General features: G+C 40.4%; 1 protein-coding gene across 3 annotated transcripts; it reads right to left on the reverse strand.

Annotated features, from left to right (window-relative positions):
- Nucleotides 1-3,697: 3,697 nt before the first annotated feature.
- On the reverse strand, nt 3,698-26,212 carry LOC104098819 (uncharacterized). Of its 3 annotated transcripts, none has more exons than XR_686838.4 (19): nt 26,000-26,212; nt 25,314-25,482; nt 24,656-24,754; nt 23,795-23,886; nt 23,415-23,515; nt 21,531-21,621; nt 20,022-20,080; nt 19,754-19,874; nt 19,609-19,677; nt 17,809-17,861; nt 11,724-11,832; nt 9,893-10,063; nt 9,659-9,817; nt 9,478-9,570; nt 7,546-7,725; nt 7,033-7,238; nt 6,312-6,708; nt 5,336-5,416; nt 3,698-4,158 (listed from the first exon to the last, which is right to left on the reverse strand). XR_686838.4 is itself a non-coding variant. In XM_009605649.4 (18 exons), the coding sequence occupies exons 2-17, from the start codon at nt 25,444-25,446 to the stop codon at nt 6,351-6,353; spliced, it is 2,094 nt and encodes a 697-aa protein (XP_009603944.1). In that variant the 5' UTR covers nt 25,447-25,482; nt 26,000-26,212; the 3' UTR covers nt 3,698-4,158; nt 6,312-6,350. The 3 variants fall into 3 exon arrangements, 1 of the variants encoding a protein (XP_009603944.1); XR_011413743.1 differs by having other exon boundaries at nt 5,336-5,511; XM_009605649.4 differs by lacking the exon at nt 5,336-5,416.
- Nucleotides 26,213-27,492: the final 1,280 nt, after the last annotated feature.

A 27,492-nucleotide genomic window follows, 5' to 3' on the forward strand; every position in this document is an offset into this window, starting at 1 on the left:
TTGTTCTTCAGTTTCTACAGTATTTCCTATTTTACATAATGTATTGAAAAGGTGATGAGTTTATAACCTAAATTATTCCTTATCTTTGGGGTAGATCTATTTTTATCCTTTAAATATGTTCCCTGAACATCTTTAATCCCTAAAGTCTGCTGACGAGGAGCAAATATAACCTTTAATGTTAAAAATATCTGAGCCAAATGAAGGGAAAAAGAAAGGCACAGAAAGGTAATGTCTTATGAAAAGTTCCACGATAAATTTTATCAAACTCGTAAACTGAACTTATGAAACTAATATTTGGTTCTCCGGTGCAGCTTACAAAGTTCATATCCTAAGCAACTAACTAAACAAAATAATAAGAGCTAAGTGTCACAACTCGCATTTTGGAGTTGTGATTTCGGCAAAGAACTGGTGAGAAAAGATCCTTCTGATGGTCTGACGTAGAACTGTCTACTCGGGCAACTTGGGCTTTTTAATTTTAAGCATATATAAGAGGGGTATAGGTGATGAAAGCTCCGACCTGCCTCCCCCATATGTGCTGCCACCAAGCCGTATCGAACGAGCTACCTTGCGGGCGACCTCAAGGGCCTGCCTAGATGACTCAAAGGAGTGTCAAAGGTATCCATACGAGTTTGGGAACTCTATGGACGGTGCAACGCCTTCGGGCTAGCGTTGGGCATCAAAGTGGTAATGGAGGCTCGATGTGTGGGACGGCCAGCCCCGCGGGCTGCCGAATGTTGGAACGAGACCTCCGTGCCGATTGGATACTTGATGCACCTGTCATAGGGGCATCATGTGTCGACTTGTGAGCATGGCTTGGGTTCAACCATACAAGCAAGGGTCCGTTGGCCTAAAGGTGCAGTTGTGGGGCGACACTGCACTATTCGGGATGGAAGCGTGTCGTGAGGGCAATGTATGGGCATGGCACAAAAGACGCGCATGACAATGGCCAAGGGCTAAAGGTTGCCTTACTCGGGCGAGGCACGAGCTAGTCGCGGATGCACTAGGTAAGTGTCAAGCTTGAGGATTGGGTTGTGCACGCGGGAGCGATGCTCAGTCTTGGGCGAGGGACAAGACATGTCCTAAGCCAATCCCCTAGGGCGCGCATGGATAGTGAACCTAAGATGAAGCGCCATGACATGTCTAGGGCCAAGGGCCTAGACATCTTACGGGCGGCACGGGTTGGGGTGAGCCTACGGGCTAGCCCCACCAACAGGCACAGGATCGTGCTTGGGAATCCTGGGAAAGGAAACAGGCTGGCCTGCAGCGAGGGAAACTGCAGGCGCCGCACGGGCGAGCAGGTGCCGCTACCCAATGTAAGGATTTGGGCCCGTGACACTTGGTATCAGAGCTGATTAAGGCCATACTATGCCATGGCACAATGTCAAGGCAAAGGGTGGATATGGCGAGTGCATTTTGGATGTCAGTGCAGAGATCACGTCAAAGCAGAGATTGATGTTCATATGCCACCAGAGATCGAGAACCTGATACTGATGGTCAAAGAAAGAAATGGGTGATTCCATTGTCTTTCGAGAGTCTAAGGTGCTACTGAATGAGGTGATATGCCGATGAGTCGGATGGCCAAGAGAAAGCCATGTTTGCCAGGTCGTGCAACCATATTGCGAAGAGTGGGAGCCATGGACTATAAACTTGGACATGATCATAGCGGAGATCTTGCCAAGGATGCGTGCAACGCATCAAGTTGAGTGTCTTTCCTTCGAGATAGACTTGTGAGTTGCCTGAGGGCATTGACAAGGTGAGGAAACGGATTCGAGGGTATAGCGAAGCTTCGGAATTGGGCAAATTTCCAAGTTAGAAGGTGTCATTCTGGAAAGGAGTATGTCGAATGATCGGGGACCGTGGGTGTCCAGGTGCGAGGCACACCGAACCGGGAAGTCATGCTAGCAGGACCAAGAGAGTACCTGTCTATAGGGCAAGTATTGAAGTACTACCGGGAGCATTGGCTACTTGTTGAGGAAGTGACAGTTGGAAAACAAAGAGCTTTGTTCGGGAATGCGGCGACGCTATGTCTTTGGGAATGTAGTACTCACCAAAGGTCGTCCCAAGAGCTGGCTGAATGTCGAGTGGGACGACAGCGCTAAGATGTATCCTCCACATTGAGTGTGGGAGGATCCCGCCTATGTAAGAGGCATATGGGCAAAGTCGTGGGTCTCGAAGCGAACTCATCTTCAAGGTAGTGAGGGCAATTAAAAGCTACGGGAGCGGAATGCTACGTGAGCTATGCCAAGAGGGCGTCTTAATGCTACGGGAGCGAAAGGCTACGGGAGCCATGCCAAGGGCATCTTAAGGCTACGGGAGCGACGTCAAAAGAGCACATTGATGTGCTAACCTGTGAAGGAAAGCTTCAGACGGACATGAAGGCCGTGAGGGTCATGGTGTGATTGACTAGTGTGGGTCAATCAAAAAGTTAGACACCAGAGGATGCAAGTGCGGAGGCACTTTCCAAGTGAACATCGAATGGAGGTGAAGTGCAGAGGCACGCTTGGAAGATACTTGGGGGAGAAGTGCATGGGGCACGACTCTCTTAAAAGGACTTCGAGGAAGTCCAACCCACAGGACAAAGGGAGCTGAAATGGGCATACCTGAGGGGGCAGACTCCGGGATGTCTTAAGCCATGATGTGTCATCGGGGACGATGACATTATGTGTGGGAGGATGTCACAACTCGCATTTTGTAGTTGTGATTTCGGCAAAGAACTGGTGAGAAAAGGTCCTTCTGATGGTCTGACGTAGAACTGTCTACTCGGGCAACTTGGGCTTTTTAATTTTAAGCATATATAAGGGGGGTATGGATGATGAAAGCTCCGACCTGCCTCCCCCATACGTGCTGCCACCAAGCCGTATCGAACGAGCTACCTTGGGGGAGACCTCAAGGGCCTGCCTAGATGACTCAAAGGAGTGTCAAAGGTATCCATACGAGTTTGGGAACTCTATGGACGGCGCAACGCCTTCGGGCTAGCGTTGGGCATCAAAGTAGTGCTGGAGGCTCGATGTGTGGGACGGCCAGCCCCGCGGGTTGCCGAATGTTGGAACGAGACCTCCGTGTCGATTGGATACTTGATGCACCTGTCATAGGGGCATCAAGTGTCGACTTGTGAGCATGGCTTGGGTTCAAACATGCAAGCAAGGGTTCATTGGCCTAAAGGTGCAGTTGTGGGGCGACACTGCACTATTCGGGATAGAAGCGTGTCGCGAGGGCAATGTATGGGCATGGCACGAAAGACGCGCATGACAATGGCCAAGGGCTAAAGGTTGCCTTACTCGGGCAAGGCACGAGCTAGTCGCGGATGCACTAGGCGAGTGTCAAGCTTGAGGATTGGGCTGCGCACACGGGAGCGATGCTCAGTCTTGGGCGAGGGACAAAACATGTCCTAAGCCAATCCCTCAGGGCGCGCATGGATAGTGATCCTAAGATGAAGCGCTACGACGTGTCTAGGGCCAAGGGCCTAGACATCTTACGGGCAGCACGGGTTGGGGCGAGCCTACGGGCTAGCCCCACCAACAGGCACAGGATCGTGCTTGGGAATCCTGGGAAAGAAACAAGCTGGCCTGCAGCGAGGGGAACTGCAGGTGTCGCTACCCAATGTAAGGATTTGGGCCCATGACATAAGGCTTCTTCCTATATCTAAATTAAGGATATCTTAGATAGCTAGAGCGACCATCAAAATGAGACTAAGAGAAAGACGAAAACTATGATATAAATATTGCATTCGATTGGGAGAGGGAACTCAAATGCGTTACATGAAACTCGGCATGAGGACAAATTCAATATGTCACAAGTATAAAACTTTGAACTCTTTCCTAGTTCAGAAATGCCTTGGCATCAAAAGGCAACATGCATCTATAAGTAGACAAGAGGCCTCAACTCCAACTTAAACATTGAGACTTACAAGAATTTTCCCCACACGTAGAACAATGCACGGATAAGCAAAAGCATTACTACATTTTCCTACAGGATATTCTATCTTATATGTATAAACAAAATTTTGATGCAAGCATCACATAATCAAAACATATAGATCCGAGATGCAATGTCTTGTACCAGCCAATCAAACCATCAAGTAGCCCTAGTCCGGTGTATGCTCTACAACCCATAATCCTCCAGTATAAACTTTTTGTCAATGGCCTCCAGATTAAGTACCTGGATCAGAAGAAAGAATATCAATTTTCTCTGTAGATGTCACACACACCTTCTGTACCTGATCGGCCATACCCAATAAGAAAGAAAGGAGGACAACAAACAAATTATCACAAAATCTAGTTAAACAAGTTAAGTGTTGATTGCAAGTAACTTTAGAACAATTACATTACTTCTAAACCACCGGAGAAAAGATTCCTATGTTCATTGTACTTGAATTTTCATACTCGGATTTTAAAATTTTCAACACAAGTGTGATGCAAAACCTAAACATAAATGATAAGACTAAAAATGAATTGAGGGGCTTGGGAGCTGTCAATTGACCATGGTAGCATCTTGACAGTAAGTAAACCAGTCTCAAATAACTCAAAGCAGAAAACTGGCATCTAGTACAAATGCAAGCATTTTACAGAGTTAAATTTATAGAGCCACAGCCCTAGATAGTATTCCACCAGACGGAGACATGAATGAAGTTAAAAGTAAAAATAGATCAAAAGGGAATGGGCCATAACAAGATCGATGATTCAAGATGCATGGTTATGTTCTCGATCTTCATTGTACGCAACAGTGCAGGTTTTATGACACATGACACACCAAAACCTCTGAAGGAGGTCAGGGAAAAAGTACGAGATACGATCCAATATAAAAACTACAAAAAAAAATATCCTTTTTACAAAACAATACTTCAGTCTTTTTATAGATAAGGCGCGTTCTATTTTACATTTTGCCTTGCTTCACTGCACTATAACACAAGGTGTGCTTGTAGGTTCTGGAGGCACTTCTCGGCTAAACTGGGCATTGAAACCCATCCACTTTTCAACGACTCATGCGAAAGAACTTGAAGAGGATGACTTTATCACAAAAAACTAAAGCTAAATTTTAGATGGCTGATACTGAATTGGGCTTAAAAGCCTGTCTATATTATAAAAGAAAATGTCAGAAGAACATCTGTATAGCGCGTATGCATTTCTTGAGTTGTGTCTCTCATAATCAAATTCCATGACCTATGAATTACAGATGTGTTGCCACAAACAAGATATAGCAAACTATTAATCAGTTCAGAATTTCTGCTTTTAAGGAGATTACTTTAATGTTGGTGAAATATAGTTTAAGTTCAACAAAAAAAAATCACGTTGCTGTTCATCAACACATTTAAAGGTAGAACAGGCAGCTTCCTTACTTTGACTATTTCTTCTGGAGAAAGAGCACTTTGGATGTATTGCAATTTGCAAATAATAAATAATGATGCTCCGGATAGCCTCTGCCAAGTAGACAAGAATGAGTGAAGGACACTGAACATATGCAGAGTTTTCCAACAGCAAATCTCAACTTTGCACATTTCTTATTTGACCACTTCTGTTTATAGTGATACCAAACCTCATCAAGAAATGAACCTTCATCTTTATGAACAATAATTGTAAACAATATTTTCGGCAGTAATCAAGTGGCAGGTTCACTTAAGGAGGTGTTTGAAGGATTGAATAAAGGAAAAAGTACAAGGAACTAGTAGACTAACTAAAATGTCAGCTTTAAAGCCACATGATCTGCAAATCCAATCAAGGACCAACGGCAAGAAATATTTTATTAATCACCTTTTTTTGACGAAGTTAAAATCATTACCAGGAAGATGCAAAATTTCAAAAAGAGTTAAACATGTTAGCTCCAGTACAAGAGTGTCATATTTTATCAATCACTAGTTAACATGAATCTTTGGACATTTAAGGAGAACATATTGAATGTATTGATTGGTTAATGCTAAGGGCAGCAACATGATGAATCATGTTAAATGATTAGTACTTGCAAAAGTGTATAGGTAGTACCAAAAGGTGCAAGGATAACTACACTAGGTTACAATCAGATCATTTTCATGGCCAAAATTTTAGGTTTCCAGAAAACATCTATTAGAAGTGTGATTATTAGGCTGTGGCAGAAAGAAGTCACAACTCTCAGTCACATGTCAAGTAAATGACTGCAAAAGACAGGTAAATTAACTGAGAACTCATTGCTTTCTTGACTCATATTTGCACTGGTGTATGAAATGGCGTAGATTTGCAGCATGAAACAAAAGCATGTCGTGTCTACCCCTTCCTCTGCCCATTCTGCATTAATCATATAAGTAAGACATCAAACAAGTTTAAGGAATAATAGTTCCTTACTTTGACACAAAAGTTGGTTGTTAATACTGTATGAAAAATTTATCGCCGCCCTCTTCCTCTGCCCATTCCACGACCTCTTCCTCTCCCTCGGCCTCGGGAACCCGAACCCCGAAAACCTGATCTCTCAGGCTTCAGTTTCAAGGACTGGATCCCTCTTCTCCTTTCAGTTCGTGCTCCCTTGTCTTCTTCATCTTCCACATACTTTGCTGAGCTTCTGGAAATAAAGGAAACTTCTCTTGAACCTCCGGGTCCCACCTTGATATTGTTCATACCATGAGAAGTTCGGTCATCTGACAAGGCTGCAACCCGTTCACCTAGTGGAAGAGCATCCTCCTTCGCAAGTGAAACATCGTTCCAGAATGCTTCTGCATGCCTCTCATCCTTGACTTCATACATTCTGAAATTTCAAAGGATAGTGAGACATACAGCTATTTTAATTTTTCTAAAGCAGCAATAAAAGGTTTCAGGATATGTTCTGGTCTCATAAGAAAGTTTATTCCACATTACTGTTGCAATCCCCAAAAGAAAAAGGTACATTCAATCCACAAAATTTGTATAAACCCATGCAAAACTTGTCTATGTAAGAAACATTAGAGGTTAAACATGCCCATTATCAGGAGTCAACCAACTGCTATTCCTTGAACTTCACTTCCAGCATGGTGCATAACAACTTGTAGTCTAAATGTGGCATGAATTAAGAGGGCATTCATTGACTTCTTACCTTGGAACTTTGGACTTTTTTCTAGAATTTTTTTCATTTTCTTGTTCATCTTCTGATGATTGTGTTGCGGGAGACACATCAGAATCACTAGGTTCCTCACCATCCATCACAGGCTCAAAATGTTCCTCCACTAAAGACGGTTGCTTTGTGGAAGGCATAGGGTGCAGTGCCCGATACTCATGAGAAAATTCATCAATTTCAAAGTCCTGTTGAAAAAAACAAAATACATCAAAAAACTTAAGGGTATTGGGATCTGTTTAAAGAATGCATTTTTAACTAGTAGAGGAGTATGCAACTATAAAAGCAATTGGTTAAAAATATATTTATCAGGGACAACATCTAAAAAGTACTAAGCACACTTTTCTTGTTGAGAATGCTTGACCAGCTTTCTAAGAAATTTTCAATTCAAGCACATAGTAAAGACTAGGAAGTGCCAACTTAATCTGATGATATTTTGGACTGGTTCTTCAACACTAGGAAGTGCATAAGATTCATAGTAAAGACTTTGTATACCTTATTAGTGAACATCCCACCAAAACGTTCATCTTTCAGAATGTCAGTGGTCAGTCCTTTCTTCTTCTTTGATATCTTCTTCGCATCAACGCCATCAACATCCTCCATATTCTCAGCCTCTTCATTCTCAAGAAGTTCTTTAGCTAGAGTGCGATTAATTTTGGGGAGCTTCTTCTTAATCTGCAGAGGAATGACAAAATGTGAGACAGGTATTCTGAAAAGGTAGAAACTCCCTTCAAATGACACATACATGCAGAGGTCTAGTTAAGTAAGAAACTTGCTTCCCCCCTTTTCATTCAGTTTGAGAAGCACACAACTTTGATTGCAGTGAAACAGTAAAAGTAGATTTCACCACAAGAACCATGAGTAGAAATGACTAAAGATAATAGTAGGGGCCTTATTGAGAGACATGTAACAGCCGTCTGATTTGAATCTTTAATAATTTGAAGCACAAAGGATAATATTTCCAATCTTCTGCTAGCACAAAATACAAGAGTAAAACCCAAAATTCTCTAGCATCCAGTAATTACTTGATGCCAGACAATTGGCATATAAATTAACGTAGCAACTTCAAAAAGCCTAACTAGAGCACAAGAGCTTCTTTCTCATGGGCTCATGGTCATCTAGTGAAAGTCCATATTTTTCCCGGTGATGTTTCCCTTATCAAGATTTGCTCCATCTTTTAGTTGAATTTAGGTGATGCAAACTTTACTCAAGCTGACCTATCCAGGATTTTAAGTCAATGAGTGCAAGGCACCAATACACCCATAACTTTTTTGACCATTTTTTCTATAATTGTGGAGTATGGGCCAGATTGTGCGCACATCAACTAATTCCACGGGGTACCTACTACCTCCCATCAGCACAGGTACCGGGTAACTTTGTCCACCAAGGCTTGGACAAATGGAAGAAACACCTAGTATTTTTGTCTACGCTAGAATTTGAACCTGAGACCTCACGATTCTTAACCCACTTCATAGACCACTAGGTCACACCCTTGGGTACTATTAGGTGCAAATTATACTATTTTTTAGAAGTTTTCCAGCTATAAGCTTAAGGCAATGGCCCCTCGCACCAGCTGCGAAAGCTATATCTGCTCATGAGTAAACCATATCATTTCAGCTCAAAACGAGCTGAACAATCAACCATACTTGAAAAAGGAGAATGTTCAGTCTACAAAATACGCTAAAGGATCCGAAAAAAGCGCAAGCATCAGAATCCTCCAAATTCAAGGTTTTATTTGTATTCCTTCCCTTTTTCAATTTGGGGGATTGGGACGCTCGGAATAAGAGCAAGTGGAAGAAGGGGTCAGCAAAAAACACACTAAGCCAAGGCCTCCAAAGTTTTTTGCCTTTCTTTTGTTGACCAAAAATTAGCTGTTTCAGCTTCCACACTTGGGGATAAAGGCCCGCCATCTACCATTTTCCACTCAAATACCGGATTTGGTTCACAGTCAAGTTTCGAACTTGTGACGTGTGCCTAACCATTTTTTTCCTTTTAAAAGCCAATGTTGCTACAAGGCTATTTTACCATGCACCAAAAGTCTCTTCATGATGGACTCACTGATTTATCACTCCTTTCCATAAGTATGGCCCGCAACATATAAATATTGATTTGCAAGGAATATCAAACAGGTTAAAGATGCAATGTGGCTAGACCACCAATATATACACATGTAGGCACACACATGAAGTTTAGCTTTTTATGTTGAATTGCTGGTACAAATAACATGGTTCTTATACATCCATTGTAATCTATTGTTATTACTGAAAAATCTATGGAAAGCAAAATACCCAAAGGCCAAATACTAAATTGAAATAAGGGACACGAAAATGTCTTCCACTTGATGCTAGTGTAAAAGTCTGCATAGAAAAAGATTATGAGACATGTGTACACTTGCAAAAAGTCAATCCCAGACATTATGAAACTAACCGTGATACGACCGGCACGCTCTGCCGCTTGTTTTTCCTGGTTCCGCCGCTCTTTGTAAGCAACATAATCAAATGGATCTGAAAAGGCTTGTGCCTGCAAGAGCAAAGCATCAGCATGCACATAAGTTTGATCACAAGGCCAATCATTTAAAGTTAGTACACAAATTCAATCTAATTGTCACCTTTTTATACAAACGATAATCGATGAAGTAACCATGCATATAAGCCCTTAGAAGGCTGGTTCCAATCAAATGGGTCAAATTCAATTTTTCCAGATCTTCTTTCGTCAAAAATTTAAAATCATCATAAATAGTTGTCTGGGGTTGCTCCTCAAGCTCTTCCTGCAAATAAATTTCAAATCAGAATAACCATTGTCTCTGGCATGACAAGGTAACAAAATAAGGAGCACATCACACCGTCAGGTTTTCAAGGTATGAACACCACTTGGGCGCAGGCCCCAGTGAAGGAATGAAATACGAAGGTATTTGACTGGAGTCAAGAGCCAATAACATCAATCCACTGTCAGTGAATGCACACAAATCGTTGATTCTCCCACCCGTTGGTTCAATGCTTGTCATGCCTTCTCCCTGTAAGAGTTCAATGCCAAATGTGAAACTTAGATTAAACTTAATTGTAGAAACATAAGCAATATCTAATTAGTGTTCTACCGCCTCATACATGAACATTATCGTAAGACTATTGCAGATAATCATAAATATTAATTGTATGATATCCTAATGCGGGTCCAAGAAGGACAAAAACAGAGACAAGCCAACCTTGATTTCAAAGTGGCAAACGGTTGTGATTCTATATAGTTCGTGTCTTTGAACCTGCTGTTTATCTAAAACAATAACCACCATAATCTCCACTACACATAGTTTTTTTATTGTGATGATGCCCAAGAGATCTAGCAGTAATTCCTATGGTGTACCTTCCTTTTCTCTATTGCTTCACTATTATCCCAGCACAAAAGTTATATTACCAACGTCTTTTCAAGTTACATAGCACTTCAACATTCCGTAGGTCATTTTTTTATTGTTAAAGTTAAGTAAATCCCTAAATCATTAATCGTCCAAAAATCATATCAACCCAATTCATAGCTTAGATATGAAGAAATATGAGCTCTAAGGACTGCTCCAAACTTCTACTACATGACCAGAGGTGAATCCAAAATTCCAAGAAGATGGGTGCACTATTATAAAGAGGTAAATCTAGAATTTATATCTGATGGATTCAACCTTTAGGTTCTTACCATGAATCCAATACCATTTAGAAATTATAGGTTAAAATTATATTTTTTTCTTATAATTCAAGTGATATTTAACATATATACATATACTCCATATCAAAAATGTTGAGATCATTGAACCATGCTACATCATCCATTGCTATATAGATAGATTATATAAAATTTTGCGATGACAAAGGGAGATCAAGGATTTCAATGTGTTAGATTTGGGAATTTTGAATGAATAAACCAAATAAAAAAAAAAGAAAAAACTACTTAATTAAAACACAAGAGGAGACACTAGACATGTCTACAAACTAAGAATTGAACATCTAACTTCACTTGTAAAGGTGCACCCTGTAATTGTTGAACCATATGACCCTTTGAGCTTGGGTGCACACATGTATATTTAAGCAATTTTTAAGAAATATAACATTATTATACATGATATAGAGAGAGTAGCACGGGTTCACGTGCCCCATGCTCGAACACATGGATACGCCCCTGACTACATCAAAGGAGGGCCACTTGCCCACAAGAAGAACAAAATAATCAAAAGAAAAATGTCTTGGCAGAATAAGTAGGACCGTTTAAGGGAAATTTGAAGTTTGACAGATTTTGCAGATTAGATTAACTGATAATCAATAAGCTAAATTATATAACAAACATTTTCATAAAAAGTTTCACTCCTTGTCATATCCTTCCCGTTTTCTTTCTTTCCTCGTTCCCTTGCCTTCTAATTCTTTTTCTTTTTGAAATCTGTAACACACCCTTGCACCTGAATATTAACTTCTTACCAGACCCGCCAAAGTACGTCTTGATTACTTTGCTGAATCAATTCATTAATAACTTCACATATAGCAAAGGCAGCAGAAAAAACAAAGGCCAAAATCAATAATTGAGTACTGCACTCTATTGTCCAGCATATAAATACAATAAACTGAAATGATCTTGTCTAAACTACATAATTACTAATATAAACGACAAATATCAACAAAGAGGATCAAAGACTTGCATACCGTCTCAGGGTCCCAAATCCTAACAATGTGGCTGTCAGCAGTTATTAACTTTGTTCGTTCAGTGTTAAGCGTTTTATGCCACTTGATGTTCAGTATCGGGCTCCCATACCTATATAAGTGTCAGAATGCATAAGCAACGGAGAACAAGAATTACTTTACCATTTTTTTTTTTGATAAGGTAAATTGTATTAATCAAAAGGGAGAAAAAAAGCTCCCGCATATAAGAAGTATACAAAAAGTAGAGAATTTACATCAGAACATGATTCTCTACAAATGACGTCCAATCTTCTACACAAGTAGGTGCTACATGTGTGCACCAAAAAGCGATCAAAAATAAAAGACTATTCTTAAGATGTGAAAACGGAGACTCAATCCCCTCAAAAACTCTCTTATTTCTCTCTCCCCAGACTAACCACATGAGAGCTAACGGGACGAACTTCCACGCCTTTTGCTTGCTTCTTCTACGGAAACCGGCCCAGCTATATAGCATTTCCTTTACAGTGTTTGGCATCACCCATTGGACACCAAAAAGATTCAGGATTGCCCTCCATAAACTCCAGGACACAGGGCAATGCAGCATAAGATGATCAACTTCTTCCCCTGAGCTTTTACACATGTAGCACCAACTAACATGTGTAATTCCTCTCTTTCGCAGATTTTCAGATGTCGAGATCACTCCCCTCGTTACTAGTCATGCAAAGAAGCACACCTTCGTGGACGCCTTAGGAATCCAGATCGATGAGTATGGGAAAGTAGCCTCCTGTCTCACCAACATACTCTGGTAGAAGGACTTTACGGTGAACAAGCCATCATCACGCAACCCCCATCTCCAAGAATCATAAGATGGATGGGACATATCTTGTCCGTATAGCAGTGCCAACAAATTTTGGAGCTCCGCAATCTCCCAATCTTGCATGTTCCTTCTAAAAGAGAGGTCCCATACTCTCTCCCCTTCATGCTCCTTGCGAATTTGTTGGACCATCAATTCCTTCTGGTTTGAAACTCTGAAGACGTGGGGGAAAGAGACCCTCAGAGTAGCCTCCCCACACCACCTGTGATTCCAAAAGCTGATTCTCCTTCCATCTCCCACCTTGTAAGTGATGTTGCCATAGAAAGCTTCCCAGTTCTTCATGATGTTCCTCCACATGCCACACCCGAACGGTGCTGTGATTGCCTTGGTCCTCCAACCCCCTCCCGTGAAATCGTACTTTTCTGCTATGACCTCCCTCCAAAGAGCATGCTCTTCTACCCCGAATCTCCACAGCCACTTCCCCAGCAAAGCTCTGTTGAATACCCTGAGATCTTTTACTCCAAGTCCACCCCACTTCTTTGGGGAAGTGACTGTCTGCCAATTCACTAGATGAAACTTTCTAGTTCCATCTGCCGCGTCCCAGAGAAAATTCCTTTGAAGTCGCTCTAGTTTTTCTGTGATGCTCACAGGTGCTTGCAACAGGGATAAGTAATAGGTAGGGATACTTGACAAAGTGCTTTTAATAAGCACTTCCTTACCGCCTTTTGACAAATACCGTTTCTGCCAGCCTGCTAATCGTTTTTCAACCCTTTCAATGACTGGATTCCAAACAGTAGTATCCTTTTGCAAAGCACCCAATGGTAGACCCGGGTAGGTAGTGGGGAGAGAGCCCATCTTGCATCCGAGAACATGAGACAAAGCATCAATGTTAGCAACCTCACCCACCGGGAAAATCTCACACTTGCCGAGGTTGATTTTGAGTCCTGAAACCACTGCAGTACCTGCTTCAGGCAGGTCAACTGATCCATATCGGCGTCATAGAAAACTAGGGTGTCATCCGCAAAAAGCAAATGAGAGACCCTTCGGGCACTGAGCACCCCGATCGGAGTTGAGAAACCTCTCAAGAAGCCTCCACTCGCTGCACGGTTCATCATTTTACTCAGAGCATCCATCACTAAAATGAATAGCATGGGGGATAGGGGGTCACCTTGCCTGAGCCCCCTGGAGCTGCCAAAGAAACCACACGGGCTACCATTAACCAGGACAGAGAATCTGACTGATGAAATGCAAAACTTGATCCATCCCCTCCATCTTTCCCCAAACCCCATCCGTTTCATAATGAAGTTCAGGAACTCCCAATTGACATGATCGAAAGCCTTCTCAAGGTCCAACTTGCACATTAATCCGGATTCTCTATTTTTCCTTCTGAGTCTACAAGTTCATTTGCCACCAGAGCAGCATCCAGTATCTGCCTACCTTCCACAAACGCATTCTGGGAGGACGAAACAGACACGTCAAGAACCTTCTTTAGTCTGTTGGAGAGCACTTTAGAAATAATCTTGTAAATGCTCTCCACTAGACTGATAGGCCTATAGTCTCTGATACAAGATGCGCCTTCTTTCTTAGGCACAATGGTAATAAAAGAAGCATTGATGCTTCTCTCGAAAGCCCCATTCACGTGGAAGTATTCGATGGCTTCCATCAACTCCCCCCTAACAGTGCCCTAACAGAGCTGGAAGAAGGCCAAGGAGAAACCATCAGGCCCACGGGCCTTATCACCATCACAGCTCGACACAGCATCGTGCACCTCCTCCTCCTCGAAAGCTCTTTCTAGCCACTCATTGTCTCCCTCCCCTATGTGGTTGAACTCTATTCCCCCCAAAGTAGGCCTCCAACTAACTTCCTCTTTGTATAAGTTCTCATAAAGCCCCACTATCGCCCCTTTTACCTCCTCTTCTCCCTCGATCCTCACCCCATCTACTACTAAGGACTCTATGAAGTTTCTCATTCGATTTGCAATCGCAACCCTGTGAAAAAACTTACTATTCGAATCCCCCTCCTTTAACCAGAGCGCCCTTGATTTTTGTCGCCAACTAGTTTCCTGAGCTATTGCTAGCTCGACTATTTCACTCTTAACCTCCCCCAATCTCACTTTCTCAGATTCATCTAGCTTCCTCGCCCCTTCCCCTCTCTCTAATTCCCCCAATTCATGCATAAGCTCCCTCATTTTGACCTCCACCCTCCCGAAGACCTCCTTGTTCCACCTAATAATATCTCCCTTGAGCAATTTGAGTTTCTTCGACAGACGGAATGAGGGTGACCCTGATACCCCGTAGTTGGTCCACCATTCTTTCACTTTGTCACAAAATCCTGGCACTTTCAACCACATGTTCTCGAACCGGAAGGGAGCACGAACCCCCCTCCCTCTGCACCCATCTAGCAAGATAGGCAAGTGATCCGAAGTCAGCCTAGGTAAAGGGATCTGCAACACATTCGGCACCAGCTCATCCCAAGAGGACGATATCAGAAATCTATCGAGTCTGGACCTTGAGTTTGAATCCTCCGCCCTGGCCCAAGTAAACCTTTCCCCTGACAGAGGAAGATCAATGAGAAAGTGATCATTGATGAAGTCAGAAAACTCCTCCATGGCCCTCGAAATCAAATTGCACCCTAATCTCTCCTCCGGGAATCTAATTGTGTTAAAGTCTCCCCCTAGAACCCATGGAATGTCTCATTCCCCCATAATATTAGCAAGTTCCTCCTAGAAAGACACTTTGGACCCTTCCCCTACCGGCCCATACACTCCCCCAAATCCCCACTCCACCTCACTCACTCTATCTTTGACGAGAGCTGCCAAAGAGAAAGCTCCCTTCCTAATCTCCTTTACCTCCAAACTTCTATCATCCCACATAAGTAGAATGCCCCCGGCACTTCCCGCTGCAAGGACCCAGTCATATTTCACCCAACTACCTCCCCAGACACTTCTCACGATCGCATCCGACAAAACTTCCATTTTGGTCTCCTGAAAACAAACTAGGTTGGCACCCCACTCCCTAACTCCCACTTTGATGATGGCCCTTTTGTTTGGGTCATTCATCCCCCTCACATTCCATGAAAGGATCTTAACTTCCATAAGCAACAATAGCCCCCATTTCCCCACCCCCTAGACGAGGTCCCTTTCTCCATGTCACACACTCGACCCCTTCTCTGATACACCACTACATCCCCTATTTTATTTTGATCAACACATTTACCCAACTCCCTCCCCGCGCCTTCGTAACAAGGTTGTTGCTCAATCTCCCTCAACAGTTCCAGCACCCTTTCTTCCTTCCCTTCAAAAGAAACACCTAAGAACTTCCCAAAGTTTAATAGTTTATCCTCCATCCATAAGGACATGTCCACTTCTCCAATCCGTGACGAAATTGGACATGCGTCTTCTGTAATTACCTTTTTCTTGCCCCTACCGGAGGAATGCAAGACCATAGCATTTCTAGTAGTAGGAACTCTGGGTGCCGGGTGGATCACGTCGTTTCGTTGAGAGGCACCAACCGCAGGAATTAATGCCTCTCTTGGAGGAGATTGTATTGTAACCTCAGCACATCTAAGCACAGTGGGAGATGAGGGGGCGATGGAGCTGGGTCCATCAGAGGCGGGGGGCCATGGAATAACACCGCCAGCTTTTGCCGGTGCTTCCCCTGAAACAGTGGTTGAAGATGAGCACAAGTCCCTAGTGTTTGGTATAGCACTGTTTGAGGCATCATTGGCAGAAGGAGGAGGAGTGACTGCTCCCATATGTTTAGGAGCCTTATCGGACGCCGTTTGATATAATTTGGGGCCCTTTGGATCGATTCTAATAGAATTGGGAAAAGTTGCTGGGCCCACGTGTAGAGGCCCAGACCTATGCTTGCTGAAATCTTGCCCGACCCTATGATAGTTAAGAGAGGACCGACCCATTCTACCTTCCCAGCCCGCATCACTAACCCATTCACGTCTTTTTCTCCTGTTAAAATTTTGTCTTCTTCTCCCAAGTTCAAACCTCCCGTCACTTCCCGATCTACCGTCTGATTCCAGCTTAGTCCACTGATCCGGTGAGCCCTCCCCTCCCTTCAGATACTGATTTCCCCTTCCCTCCCTTCTATTTGACCTTTCCTTTTCTTCCGCTAAAATCACAGGCATAAAGACAGGGCGAAATTCAGGGCTCAACCAAACCCTGTAGCTCAAGTAGCCATCTTCCACCACAGTGGAGACAGGGATTCTGCCCCCTTTCCTCACCACAATCCTTACTCGCGAGAGATCGTGCAAGCTGCAAGTGACATCAATGAAACCCCCACAGATTTTCCCAACCTTCTTGAATAGGTCAAGACACCAGAGATACACCCAGAGATGCACCGGGAGACCCACCAATGTTTCGCCAATGAAACGAGGGTCGAGACACCCGTCGTGCTCCACCCATCTGTCTAACTTTAAGAAATTCCCATCAAACCACCTGTTTCCTCTGACAAGAATTTCTGAAGCTTGAGACTCGTCGACAAATCGAAAGAGATATTGCGTGTCACCCAGTTTCGATATTTTCAGTCCGTCCTTGACGTTCCATGCCTCTGCTGCCCAGTTCCTAACAGCTTCTGGAGAACCAACCCATTTGGAGAAAGACCCAATCAAACAAGAGTCCAAGAAACCTTTACGCCTGAGAGTGTGCTCCTCGAACAGCGAGAAGTGTGGCTCCTGCCCTACGTCAAGCTTTCGCTGGCATCTTCCCCCAAGTTCGAGGGCTGGCCAAGATGCAGCTTTGCTAAAAGACATGCTTTCTAATTTTCTAGATTCTAGGGAGAAATAAGAGCTTCTCTCTGTAGAGTCCGTCATAGCTAAACCAAGAGCCTCGCTAGGAGACTGACTGAAGAAGGGAAAGTGAGAGGGAGTGAAATCTGGCCGGAAAAAGACACCTCCGTCGCCGGAAAATAGCAAAAGTGATCGAAAGTTGGAGGTTGATGGATGGGTGAGGTCGGAATAGCCTCGCGAAGAGGCTGTCCGAAGGAAAAAAGTTGGGATCTAGCCTGAAAAGGCGTCACGCGCCGGCGCGTGGGCTAGGGGTGGTCGGAGATCTGCCGCGCGTGACGGCGCGTGGAGTGTCAGATCCCGGCGATTCTTTCTGGGGTAGAGTCGCAACAGGGTTGGCTCTCGGATGGTGGTGGTGGAATCCTAGGATTCATGGTTCATGGTGGTGGTGAAGGGGTGGGATGGGTTGTTTGTGTGCTACAGTGGGCATCCAGTCGAGAAGAAGAGTCTAACGACAACACTTTACTTACTTTACCATTATAAGCTGGCAAAACAACTTACATATGATCCTTTATCCGCATAGGTTGAGAAGATCGTAAATCATAAATCAGAACCTGCACATTACAAGGTATTGTTAGACATCTTGATCACACAAGACACAACAATAACTACGCATCAGTCATAAACAAGTTAGCTCTGGCTATACGAACCCTCACTAACCATGTTTCTCCATTTAAAATCATTTCAGTCCAACATTATACACAATAAAAATAAAACTTCTCAGAAGCCTCCGCAATGTAAATATATGTTTGCTAACAAGATAACTGTTTTTTACTCGAAGACAATAATTTATTCTTCAATAACTACTTTCTGATGCCCTCAAAGTGACAAGAATTTCACCCCCAAGAAAATCTAGCTTCCTTTAGCCAACTCAATTAACAATGAAAAAGCAAGACTCTAATTGGAGTGGGCTTAATAAAAACATAACTTATTTGTCTTTTTCTGTTCTCTGTTTCTACATGAATCAAAAGACATACCAGAAATTTAAAAAACCTCTCTCCATTCCCTTCCAGTGATGTAACAACTATTCAAGTTAATAATTTCTTATACTTCAAGGACACATCAGTAAGCCAACTTTGTGGGGCATCCCGTAGCTAATATTGTGATACCTCTTTTTGGTAAGTTGTTGAGGGCAATGTCTTAAAATTAGGGTGTGTCTGGCCTGAAGGAAAACATTTTCTGGAAAATGTTTTTCAATTCTCTCATGTTTGGTTGGCTTAAATGTTATGAAAAATGGTTTCCTAATGAACTCATTTTCCTTCAATTTTTCCCACAAAGAAGAGGAAAAACATTTTCCAAAACTCTCTTTCAACCTTCCTCACCCCTACTGTCATCTCCCAATCACACCCTCGCCACCTGGGTCCCCAAACCCTGACCTACCACCTTACACCCCGACCTCACACCGGCCACCCTTGATCCACCCCCCACCCTCCAAACCCACATCCCATTACCTCCGCCTCCTAGCAACCCCTCCACCACCACTAACCCAGCATCGGCTCCCCTTCCCTCATCGTCCCACCCCTTCCCTCTACCCTGCCACCCCTCAATTGCCCGACCCAAACTTCGCGACACAAAACACGGAGGTCAAGGGCCATTTGTGGGGGTCAGGGGCGGGGTGTCGAGGGTGGAGTCAAGGTTGGGGTTGGGGTCGGGGGTCAGTGTCGAGGTCAAGGGTCCGGGGTTATAGTGTTTGCCTAAATTATATTAAAATGCTCTTAGGACAATATTTTCTCCTTACTATCCAAATATCAGAAAATAAGTAAGAAAATAACTTGTTTTAGGAAAATATTTTCTAAAACATTTTCCTTCATACCAAACACACCCTTCCTATCATGAGAAAGAACATCTGCAAAAAATTTCACATTGAAGATGCAATGCTTTTAAGTATGATATGTTTTATATATACTCGGTGTAAGGATTTTTAAAATACTCTTTCCTACTTAGTTTCATGTCAATTTTCGTACTACATAGGTTAAAATATATTCTTCATACTACATTAGCTGCCTGTTGTATAAGTCCTCTTAATTAACATCCAATTTGGTGTTGCTAAAATGTTAGGACAGAGTAAGAATTTTCATAATCAAAATGCAGGTGAATTTTCCACCTCCTACAATTTATTAATAGTAACTAGAAAGTTTAGGTGTACTTTATCTAGTTTCAAGCAAAATAAGAAAAAAGACTAAACTCCCGAAATGACAATCATAAATGATTTTTCCAACCAGAACTTCAGACTCAACATTCACCGTGATCATCAGAAAGTTTATCAAAACCTCTTTAAAACTGCATTTCCTTCTATTATACCTTTCCATCACTACTTCCAACAGCCATGAGGTAACCTCCATCTCCGTCGAACTCTATTGCAGTAACCTCCTGTAGTTTATGCATATCATTAGCAACCATTGAAAAAAGATCTGGTTTTTTCAACTACTTTATAGCAGAAAACTACCTGGTCCCCATTCCCAGCAGGTGCAACAGCATTTATCCTGCCAACTGAAGATCTTGCTCTCATGTCAAAGCATTCGAGAGCACCATCCTCCCCTCCACAAGCAACTAATCCATGGACCTTGCTAAAGTGCAGAAGAAAAGAAACCAAAAGATCACAGAAGAAACTGTCAGACAGAAGGTATAGCAAAACTAAAAAGCCAAAAAGAAAATTTTAAAGAAAAAAAGAAACATGGGTTTAAAAGGTGAGCAAAGCAAAATCAACTTCTAACCTCCGCGAAACCACATTAAGTGCCGGGGATCGTGTGCTAAGCGAGGAAAGGAAGCGTCCCTGTTAATAGAATATGATAGTCTCAGTAAACTACACAAGCAAACATCAACGCTATAAGGGGGAAAACTTCAATTAGAATAAGCTGAAATTTGACATCCAACTTTTAGGCTGTACAAGTTAGGATTCTGCACATATCTGATCTATTTTTCTTTGAAAATGCAGCAGATTATGATTTAACACTCTAAAGCTCCATTTATCCTTGGGATCAATGCCATGGAAATCTAGGTGAATTTTAACAGCACATTTACTATTCTTTTCTTACCCTTCTCTCCTCTTCCCTTCCTATAAGTTGTTTCTCCGAAACAGCTTAGCCTTTGCCCCTTTTTTTTCTTTTTTTGGCCTATCGTAACTTTTCGGGCAACAATATTGATCTATAACAGCCCAATCCAAATCACCTGAACATTAGATGACATGGAAAGTGTATAGCTAGCAGAAGACCTTTCCAGATACATATTTCTAAGTCTGAGTGTTTGTTCATCAGAATGTTGGCAAAAGCATTAATGGATGTGGTGCATTCACAACAGAAATTCAAATAAGTGAAATCGAATGAGGAAAGAATTCTTTCATACTTCAAGCAGTGTTGTTGAGTATTGCATCTGTTGCTACTGGTTTGCTAAAATAATTAGTTGTTTCCTCGTAGGAGTAGTCTGCTACTTTTTAAAATTTAAATTTTTGTTAGATATTTAGGTTGTTCAGATATTTTAGGTTTTGAATCTTTGTTCTGCAGATCTTTTGCAGATTTTCTTGTTTTCAAGTGGCTATTTAGAGCCCTATGGTTAATAAAATTTTAAGCGACAAATTTTCAATAATAATATTAACTTCTTACTAGCGGTATCAGAGCGTCCACAGGTCTTACAGGATCTATGAGCTCACTTAAAAAAAGAGACTTGTAAAATCGATTTTAGCTCATATCTATGTTTATCCTTATTTTCAAACATGGCAAGCAGTAGTCTCTCTTTGAATCTCCCACAAACCTTCACCGGTGAAAACTATCAAATTTGGTATATGAAAATGAAGTTTTATCTTGAAGCTTATGATCTATCAAAAGTTGTAATGGAAGATAGACCCTTACAACGACTCTCAAAAAAAATACCCTTATGTAAATTCAAGCTCATCCAGAAGAGCCTTCAGACAAAATTAAGTTACTCAGACAATTATATAGAAGAAAAGAACCCAACCATTGATGATGTCATCTACCAATGGCGAGAAGTTGGAAATGAGAAGAAAATCTTGTATTTACTGACAGACATAAAGCAATAGTCAACTTCAATATAGGTGCACATATTACTTTAACTATTGTAGAGAAACAGGTGCCATTACAAGTTCAGTTAAGCATTTTGAAGAGAAAAAAAACTTGTAATTCTGCTGCAAAATTTGCCACTTTTTGTTTAAAAAAATTAATTTATACAAACACATGAACGGGTCAAACACTTAAACTAAGGAGGAAAACCTGCTCCAAATTTATTCTGTAGAGATCTGGTGATGAGGCAGCACAAAGCAAATCACAAGACCAGGAATCATATACAATATCCCTTCCCATCCTAAATAAACAGGAGAACATATAAGTGATGTTAAGCTGGCATTTAAAGATGATACAGTTCGTACAGAAAAGTAACAGTAAATTTCAGAAGCAGAGAGGAAGAGCAAAAGCGTTGGGGATTAGCTTCAAGATGAAAGTGACAGATAGTTGAGCAAAATCAAAGAAATCCATCAAGATGAATTGTTGATATCATGCCAGCAAAATATGCTGCTAAGATGTCTGAGTTGCTACTGAAATAAGGTATCATGGCAATGCAGGAAAGATGTTGACCAGATAATGGAACACAAATTAGAGTAGAGCACCCAGAAATTTGTCTTTTGTAAATTTTGAGATACGCTGACTGAAGCATGTCAGGTCTTCCAGGAGATACCCAGGATGCATGGAGCTAAACAACGTCCTTTCCTCTTCAGGCAAAACTGATTAGTGCACCTAAATGTGAGCTCCTTGGCGTTCACATTCAGCTTTAACAATGACTAGTTTAATTCATTCTAAGCCTGATTCAATTTTCATCTGATCTCTAAGAAAGGAAATGCGAGCTAAACAACGTCCTTTCCTCTTCAGCCAAAACTGATAAGTGCACCTAAATGCGAGCTCCTTGGCGTTCACATTCAGCTTTAACAATGACTAGTTTAATTCATTCTAAGCCTAATAAATTTTCATCTGATCTCTAAGAAAGGATATGTTGAAGCATTAACTTATCTAATTTGTGACCTCACAAAGAGTTGGCTGAGTAATGTGCATTCATTCTCTGCCTATATAAGCTTTAGGGGTTTGTATAAAAGGGGTAGTTTATAGGCTTTGGGATTTGATCAAGGTATCCAATACATTAACGTACAGAGTTTTAGATAAGGATACTAGTTTATATGAAAGTTTATACTTAAATATAGATCATGAAACAAGTAGTTACATACAAAGTGGCATGCTTTACTTGCCGGTAGTTAGAGAAGCTGCTCCAACATGGGATAAACTGAGAAAAAGTGAAATACCAATTTGTTCAAGGTGCTACTTTTGTGGTCAAGAGGCAGAGACAATAAGCCATCTGTCTCTACATTGTAGGGTCACTAGTCAGCTGTGGCATTTGTTCATCAACCTCAGGGGTATTTGGTGGACAATGCCAGGAAGAACATCTGAACTTTTGTCATGCTGGAATGAAGGGGAAAATTGTAGTGCTGCCAACAAAGACAGATGAAATTTGTCCCTGCAACTATTTGGCGGACAGTTTGGAAGGAGAAAAATTCAAGATGCTTTGAGGATACAGTCAGCCATATTTAGAAGATTAATAGCTTGTTTGGCCAAGTTTCTCCAAAGCCAAAAGCGGTTTTTTTTCAAAGTTGAAGTGTTTGGCCAAGCTTTTGGAAGGAAAAAAAGTGCTTTTGAGTAGAAGCAGAACCAGAACCAGGAGTGAACTTTCTTCCAAAACCTAGCAGTATAAATGAGTTTCAGGATTAACTAAATTTTTCTGAAGGGTTGCAATTTTTTATGGCATTCAACCACTGAAGACCTTTCTTTCTTTGGTAAAATTATTACAGATACATGCATAGATTATATTTATTCTCTCATTCAGTCCAGTGGTATCTAAGCTTTCAAGTGAGACAGGTTGGGCTCAATCTGTTGTCATTATGCAAGTGTAAGCATGCTAGAGGAAACAAATAGTCCTCCGTGCAGCTCAAAGTTATGTTGCCATTCTTGACACTTAACATGCATTGTTTTCTAAATTTTGCATTTCATCAGTATAGCTTAGCAGACAACATATGGATAAGCACATAAGAATAAAACAAACAAAATAAGTGCTACCTTGGAATTCGCAAACTGTAATGACTTCCATATTTTGCATGGAGGCATACAGAACGATCAGCACAAAGAAATGCCATTTTTGAGTAGTCATCACCCAAGACCTACAAAAGATATCAAAGACGGAATATACATCAGTAAAGATTTCCCAGATTAATTAGAGAAGAAAAATGCAACAGAACATGTTTCCATGCTTCTGGTCTCTAAAGAAAAAACAAATAGGGAACAAGCAAAAACATTTACTATCGCAGCACAAATAATTTTAGCAAAAAAAATGAGCATAAGCACTGGTCATAAAAAGAAGCAATACTTAAGAATCTACTTTGTCATTTTGGGTTAAACGTGCAGCCTTCACAAAGAAAGAGAGGGAAAGCAGTCAGTACCTGAAAGTTAACGATCTCTGACACCAAATGCCTTTCGAACTTTAATGACAGCTCCCGCAGCTCATAAACTTTAACTTGTGGTGGGTAAATACCTGAAAAATCAATATTGACAACTGATACAAAATAAAGGAAATACCAAGCAGCAAAAAGAATGTACTCATCTAATACATGTTCACAAGGGGTCTTTTAGTTTGTTAGAGATCTGATTGCCAGCATAAAATATAGAGAACTTCTGGTGTCGGAGAACCTAACTTACTGAATGACACGGGCCTAAATGGAGCGACATGAACAGTGAGGATTTATATAATTGACCCTATCTTGGTGTCGAGGCATAGTTGTTGCTGTTGTACTCATCTTTTTTTTTTTGAGAAGCTAACATAAGTTAAATCTGTTGTACTCATCTAATACATGTATCAGAAGAACAGGGGGACAGAACAGTGATAAAACATTAATTGGTTACTTCCCTGTGTAGGATATTTTTAATATGAGATAATTATTGTTCAGGTTAAACATGAATAAGTCTAGACCAACACAGGAAATAAGATGAATATCAATGCTTCATTTTAACAACTAATAAAATGAACCAATATATTTATAACCCAACCTGTTCTAAATCAAAAAACAATAGTCAAATATTGAGTTTATATAGAAATAACTGTGTGTGTATATATATATATAAAACACAGAGGGATAAATATGCACGAACATCACGTTTTAACAGTAAAACAGCACAGTGACGCCTTTAATCTGTAACTCAGAAGTAGTTACTTCTCAATAACCTAGAAAAAGATCATTTAACAAAAGAATAATATTTTAAGGAAACAAAAAAAAGAAAGGATATCTCGAACTGCAGATAATCACCTGACGCAATGAGATACTCCCCGTCAGGAGTCACTTTAATTCTTGTCGTTGCAGTTTCAAATCTCAAATCCTGAATCAGATCCACTCTTTGCATATAACCTGCCAAAATAGAGAAAAATATCTTTAATAACATAACCATAATATCCTACAATATCAAATATGTATAAATGGAGCAACATGGATAGAGAGGATTCGTATAGGAATTACACAAGCTGTGCAAATTGGGTTTTATCCCTACCGAACTCCATAAAGATTGGTATCAACAAAATAATGTTGGTCCGACATTGAACACTCTTTTTTACTACAACAATTGAAAACTTTCCATTTTCAAAAGTTTTGATACAACATGATTTAACCAAATATTAATATCAAAGTAAATCTAACCTTTGCATATTGTTCAAAAGAAAAAGAAGAAGTAAAAAAGTATGAATCAATCATCGCAGATGACCATATGATATAAAGACCAAGTATCCAAAAACCCAGAGATATAGATTACTACCCAATTGAAAAACAATCTTGGTACAATTCCAGAATTTCTTCTTTAATACTTCAAATATTGAAACTTTCTTTTTCCAGACACTATGATGCTGCTAGATTTTTACCAAATAATATCCCAAAAGGGAAAAAAAACAAGTGAAAGCAGGAGGGTAATGCATACTTGGATCTTTACGAAGGGCTCTGAGCTTCTTAGGAGGAAGCCATGTTGCCACAGAACGGTGTTGGCCGGCGACAGTGTACATCTTCACTCCATTTATGGCAGTGGACTTCAAGTTTCCCCCTTGGTACGCCATTGTAATTCAATTGGTTGACGAAGTAATGCCCTTTTTCTAAAAGTGATGAATCAATGTCAGAGGCAATTGGCCAAGGAGGGGGTTCAATTGAATCCTCCTCGTTGGAAAATAGTACTATGCAAATGTGTATAAAAAAAATTAATTTTTTTATACACATTTTAACTTTTGAATCCCCTTGTTCATTCCAGGTTCCGCAACTAGTAATGGGGAACCTCATAACTCAAGAGGGAGCTCTTAGGCATTACGATTTTCACAATAAATGATTTGTTTACATGTTAAACGCAAAATACATGGCTATCTAGACTTTCAGCTATTATCAGAAGAAGCAAATACTAGCTAGTAAAAATAGCAAAGTATATACAGAGACAGTTGCTAAGCTGGGATTCTAAACAAGTGAGTCAATATATAAACTATAAAGGAGTACTAATTCCACTAATTATTTTCATATTTTTGCCAAAACAAGGCTATTTTGGTTTCTGCTTAATAAAAATTCATTTAGGTTCAAACAACCTCCTTTATATTGTAGTAGAAATTAAGGCTACTAAAAACTTACGGCGGCACGGCGAAAGAGGCGGCGGCTGTCTGGCGGAGAGGCAGCAGGGGACTAGAAATTTGTTTGTTAGAAGCGGCTACTCCCAACTCAGTATTATTACCGCCAGAATTTTGCAAGGCTTTTAAGTCGGCTGAGTTGTTCTTTTGACTGTGAGAGGGAAGGGTTTAGGGAAAGAAAGGGAGGAGGAGAGAGAAGGATTTTGGGAAAGAAATAATTGTTGCGTTCACTTTTACTTGTTACAAAGCTATGTTTATTTTGATTGTTTAATTAAAATTAGTTATATTGTATTGTTAAATTTATTATTCTGAAATAATAAAAAATCTTTTTTTTAAAATAATCTATTTGATGTGGTGGGATAGTTTTCTATTTTTTTTCTAATTATACCCTAACTTATTACTTTATAGTTTTATTTTATATTTTACCTTTTTTTATTTTAAATAATAGCAAAGTCTCTTTCTCGTATAATTTTATAATAGAATTCTACGTAAAGTTTAATAACCTATATAAATTCTCAAAGACAGCATCCCAAATATAAGCTATATACGTGAAGTCTAATAACGTGAAAATATCTTTGCTTCTGCCGCTTCCAAACTCTTCGGGTATAGGTTTTCCCTAACTTTTGTTTTATTCTTTCTTCTACTTTGATTTGTAATTCCAATTCTAATTACTTTATCTCCAATTAGCTTTATGGTATTAGTTGTTAGGAAATATTACTTATGATCTAAATTCTAAATGGAGTTTACTTAATATTTTATTTTATTTTTATTATTATTATAATCTAATTATGAACATAGTGTATTTATTATTATTTTTAATATTATTAACTTGTTCCACTAATTTCGATAGGATTTGCATGAATTTAATTGCTTAACTTATACATAAGACATAATTGATAATAAATTAGTAGAAAGTGATTTTCTTAAAAATAAATTATGTGTAATTCTTGATAAATTAAATATTTAAAATAATTGAGGGATTTTAGTAAAGTTATCAGTTACTGTACAGTACGATACAGTCAAACCAAACAGCAAAATGTTATTTAACAACAATAAACAATACAGTCTATCCAAACATTGTATTCATAAAACGATACGATACAATACAGTACAGTACAATACGATACATTATAAAACGATGGGTAACAATGATCCAGACAAAGTGTTAGTGGGCATTTGGACATAACAATTGTAAAATTCCAGGGAAAAGCGAAATATTTTTCCACTGAAAACTGTATTTGAAAACTAGAGTTGTGTCTAGACATGAATATAATTTGGGGTTGTTTTTTAATTTTTGTAAGTGATATGAGTGAAATTTTTGAAAAATATCTTTTTTGAGTTTTTCAAATTTTCGAAAAATTTCAAAATTCATCTTCAAGTGAAATTTTTAAAATTTATGGCCAAACACTGATTTATGGCCAAAATTTATTGGTACCCATTGGGTACATTTATGTGGTTGAATTATATGTTCAAATTGTAATTTTACACTCAGTCATG

This window comes from Nicotiana tomentosiformis, chromosome 2 (genome assembly GCF_000390325.3).
Source record: "Nicotiana tomentosiformis chromosome 2, ASM39032v3, whole genome shotgun sequence".
Classification (NCBI taxonomy): domain Eukaryota; kingdom Viridiplantae; phylum Streptophyta; class Magnoliopsida; order Solanales; family Solanaceae; genus Nicotiana; species Nicotiana tomentosiformis.

Bases quoted from the DNA above. Each gene is read 5' to 3' on its own strand.
- LOC104098819 (XM_009605649.4), bottom strand. From the start codon at position 25,446: ATGGCGTACCAAGGGGGAAACTTGAAGTCCACTGCCATAAATGGAGTG. The intron at 10,064-11,723 runs GTATGCAAGTCT...GAACTCTTACAG, and splicing joins GGATTTGGGACCCTGAGACG to GGAGAAGGCATGACAAGCAT. The intron at 9,571-9,658 runs GTGACAATTAGA...TTGCTCTTGCAG, and splicing joins ATTATCGTTTGTATAAAAAG to GCACAAGCCTTTTCAGATCC.